The 3,603-nt window shown below is 29.6% G+C and overlaps 1 protein-coding gene across 1 annotated transcript; it reads right to left on the bottom strand.

Annotated features, from left to right (window-relative positions):
• Positions 1 to 703: 703 nt before the first annotated feature.
• On the bottom strand, positions 704 to 2,632 carry LOC127261898 (protein C2-DOMAIN ABA-RELATED 7-like). Its single transcript, XM_051290325.1, has 4 exons — positions 2,525 to 2,632; positions 1,962 to 2,057; positions 1,573 to 1,869; positions 704 to 975 (listed from the first exon to the last, which is right to left on the bottom strand). Exons 1-4 carry the CDS (start codon positions 2,630 to 2,632, stop codon positions 820 to 822), a joined length of 657 nt encoding a protein of 218 aa, XP_051146282.1. The 3' UTR covers positions 704 to 819.
• Between the last annotated feature and the right edge of the window lie 971 nt (positions 2,633 to 3,603).

Raw genomic sequence — 3,603 nt, 5'->3', positions numbered from 1 at the left:
ATTATTGCAAGATATAAAGGTAAAATATTACCTTGAAAGATAAGTATGACTTTGAAATTGAGAATTGGTATAGAGTTTGGTCTTGTGTTTTCAAACTCTTTTGTCTTTTTACTATTTATTATTTATTTATTTCTTAAAAAAAATTACATTCAATATTTTATATATATATAAAATGGGAAGTGTTACAGTCCAAATTAGCACATGTAAAATATAAAAATAACATATGTTTTTATTATACCCAACATGTGTTACGTGTATTAAAGATATGTATATAAGGGCATATCATGTGCTAAAATTAACTACTACATGTGTTGTGTGAGACTATATCATGAGTTGTTACTTCATGTGTTGTATTTATATTGTATCATATTATATTAATATAAATAATGTATTGTCAATAGTAATATAATGTGTTTTTAATTAGCATATTGTGTGCTATTCAACACAGTGTTAAATTTTAATTTCAGCATTGCAGATTCCGCCATACAAAATATTATCTCAATAAATAAATAAATAAATAAAAACGAGAACATAAAAAACCACTCATAATATCACTTTAAACAATACATTTTCAACACTTTTCAATTTGAATTATAAAAAAAAAAAGTGCGAAAGTTATATATATTTTTTTCGAGAAATACATTATTTCAGTAAGGAACATAAAATTACAGAGCTCACATAAAACATTCACAGTCATCATTTTTTTGTCTACAAGGTTTGCTTAGCTTTTGGAAACGTCGGATCTTTTCACATGTCGCATTTTGTGAAAATGTAAAGTGATGTCTTGGATTCATAAAGCTAATTTTGTCGTTATTTTGTTTACGGGTGAGGAGGCTTGTGCAACACTTTAGTGCTAACAGATATGGTCTTGTTCCTCAGTCGCCTCCGGACCGTGCTCACAATGGAAACGACTTGTGTCATCTTCTTAGATCTCATGGCTTTGTGATTGTCGTGGTGGGGGTGTTTATCAGGTATCTATGTCATGATCGATCAATATAATTAATTATATATAAAAATTAAAATAATCATATATGTGTATGTATATGTATACGGGGACAAGACCTCCTGCCTTTTAACATACCCTATCCCCAACCCCGACACAATATATATACAATTTTTGTACGTATGTAACTAAATTTGTTGCATAGGGTTGGGAATGTGTGTCGGGGCTAGGGGCACGGTATGTCTTGAGGCAGATGATCTCGTCCCATATATATTTAAAAAATGAAAAAAAATGTATTCTCTCTCTCTCTATATATATATATATGTAAGAAATTTGCAAAAAATATTTTTCACATATATCTAATTATCACTTTTGTTCTTTACTTATCTAGCTGGAAATATATATCATACACGTTTATAAAAGTTGTAATTTTTGTTATCCATCTGCGCATCATGTTCACACAACAACTGTTCCACGCGCAGCCGGATGACAAAAATAGCGACTTTTGCGAACGAATAGGATATATTTTGCCAACGCGATAAATAGATGATAAAAGTGATAATTGAGTACACATGAATGATATGTTTTGCAATTTTTTCGTATATATATGTGTGTGTATTTATATATACCTCGACCTGGAGACCTTTGGCGCCCGGAACATCAACCCATTCGATTTGTATTGCGACTTCGCCACATTCTACATCCTTAAGCCTAAGGGACATGTCTTGTGTCATCTTGCCTTGCTCCCACACGACGCAGCTTTCATCGGCGAGGCAATTGCTTCGGGTCGGCTGAACCCTCTCCACTTTTGTTCCATCGGGGAGATTTTCCAGCCCCATTTTCAGACATTCGATTAATGGGATGATGTCTATGTTAGCGTGTCCCATGTTGTCATCCCCGGAGAAGGTATCCTTGTCATAGACCGACTAACAACACACATATAATGATTATTGTTATTATATTAATTACAACAAGAAAGAACAGATCGTATGCATAGATCAATTAATAAATTAATTACCAAAACAATTGGATCCTCAAGATCCTTTATATATATCGTAAGTTCCTCGCTCCATACCGGGTTGCAATTCCTTTTCACAACCTTTGTTCTCACTCTCTGCTCAAAATACTCATTAATAACAACAATATAAGAAATGATCGAAAAACATTAGCTTTTTTATTCAAAAAAAGAAAAAAAAAAAAAAAGAAGGAAAATTGAAAAATATATCTCTTATGTATACTTCATTATCACTTTTGTCTTATATTTATCTCATATGTATACTTCATTATCACTTTTGTCTTATATTTATCTTGTTGGTAAAATATATCTCATATGTTTGCAAAAGTCGTTATTTATATCATTTGGCTGCGTGTAGCCGCGCGTGACCACGCGTGTAGTGAATATCACGCACGGCCAAAGAATAGAAATAACGATTTTTGTAAACATGTAGGATATATTTTGTCAGAGATATAAATACAATACAAAAATAATAATGGGGTATGCATAACCGATATTATCTGCAATTTTTGTTTTTTTTTAAAAAAAGCTTAGGAAATTAACGGTGCATGAATCTTATTGTCGACCTGATTCTCACAAGTGATAACGCAATACGGATCGCTGCTGAGGGTGTCGCGAACGGCAAGATTGATGCCTTTCTGAACTCGAATCTTAAGAAGTCCCAAAACATCCATTGAAAAAAAAGGAACAAAAAAAATAAAATTTATATATATATGTATGTATGTATGATCTTGGCTTCTTTTTTTTGGGGTATAGATTTAATTTTGTTCCTTCTCCTTCTTCTCCTAGTTTTAGGTTTGTTTTGTGTTTTGTTCAAACAAATTTGATGATGTTGGGATGGAGAAGAAACAGAAAGCAGAATTTGCTCCTGGTGAAGAGAAGAGACAATTAAATTAATTAATTAATTAATTAATTAATTAAGGAGCCATGCCATACACCAACTGCAAATTTCAGCCAACAGTTTGTGTTATTTATTTGGGACAGAAAAAGGTATCATGGATTTCCGACACTTTAGTCATCTTCATAACCTAAATTTAGTCTAAATTCATTTAAACCATCCTCTTTATTTTCCACTTTTACACATCTCATAAAAAAAATAATAAAAAATAAAAAATAAAGTGAGCCCACTCGGCCAGTTTTTTTATTTTTATTTTCTATTATTTTTCTATCACAATTTGCATGTAATTTATATATATTTCATTTGTCCCACATCTTCCGTTTTATGTTGGTGTTTCAGTTTCTTTCATTTTTTTGTCTCTTTTTTCTTTTCTTTTTTTTTTTGAAAAAAAAATTACATTTATTAAACACATTTTAAATTTACTAATCTATATTTTTTTTAATTTTAATTATACTAATTAGTTATATTGATTTTAATTATAATAATTATAGTAATATATTACTAATTATATCATTACCTTTTAAAAATCTTGTATTTACAATATGTCAGACTAAGAAAATACTATTTTTCTTACAAAAAAGTACAGCCAAACAATTTTTATTTTTATTTTTAAAAAATATATTAAACACATCCTAGTTTTGAAGTTTACTCGTAAAATATATATTTTATAAAAATTTATAGTTGTGGTTTGCATTTATATCTATATTTTTATTTAAATAATAAATATAATATTTTGTGAAAAAAATA

This window comes from Andrographis paniculata, unplaced genomic scaffold, assembly GCF_009805555.1.
Source record: "Andrographis paniculata isolate CXL003 unplaced genomic scaffold, ASM980555v1 Contig64END, whole genome shotgun sequence".
Classification (NCBI taxonomy): Eukaryota; Viridiplantae; Streptophyta; class Magnoliopsida; order Lamiales; family Acanthaceae; genus Andrographis; species Andrographis paniculata.
This window is presented reverse-complemented; position numbering and strand designations above follow the sequence as displayed.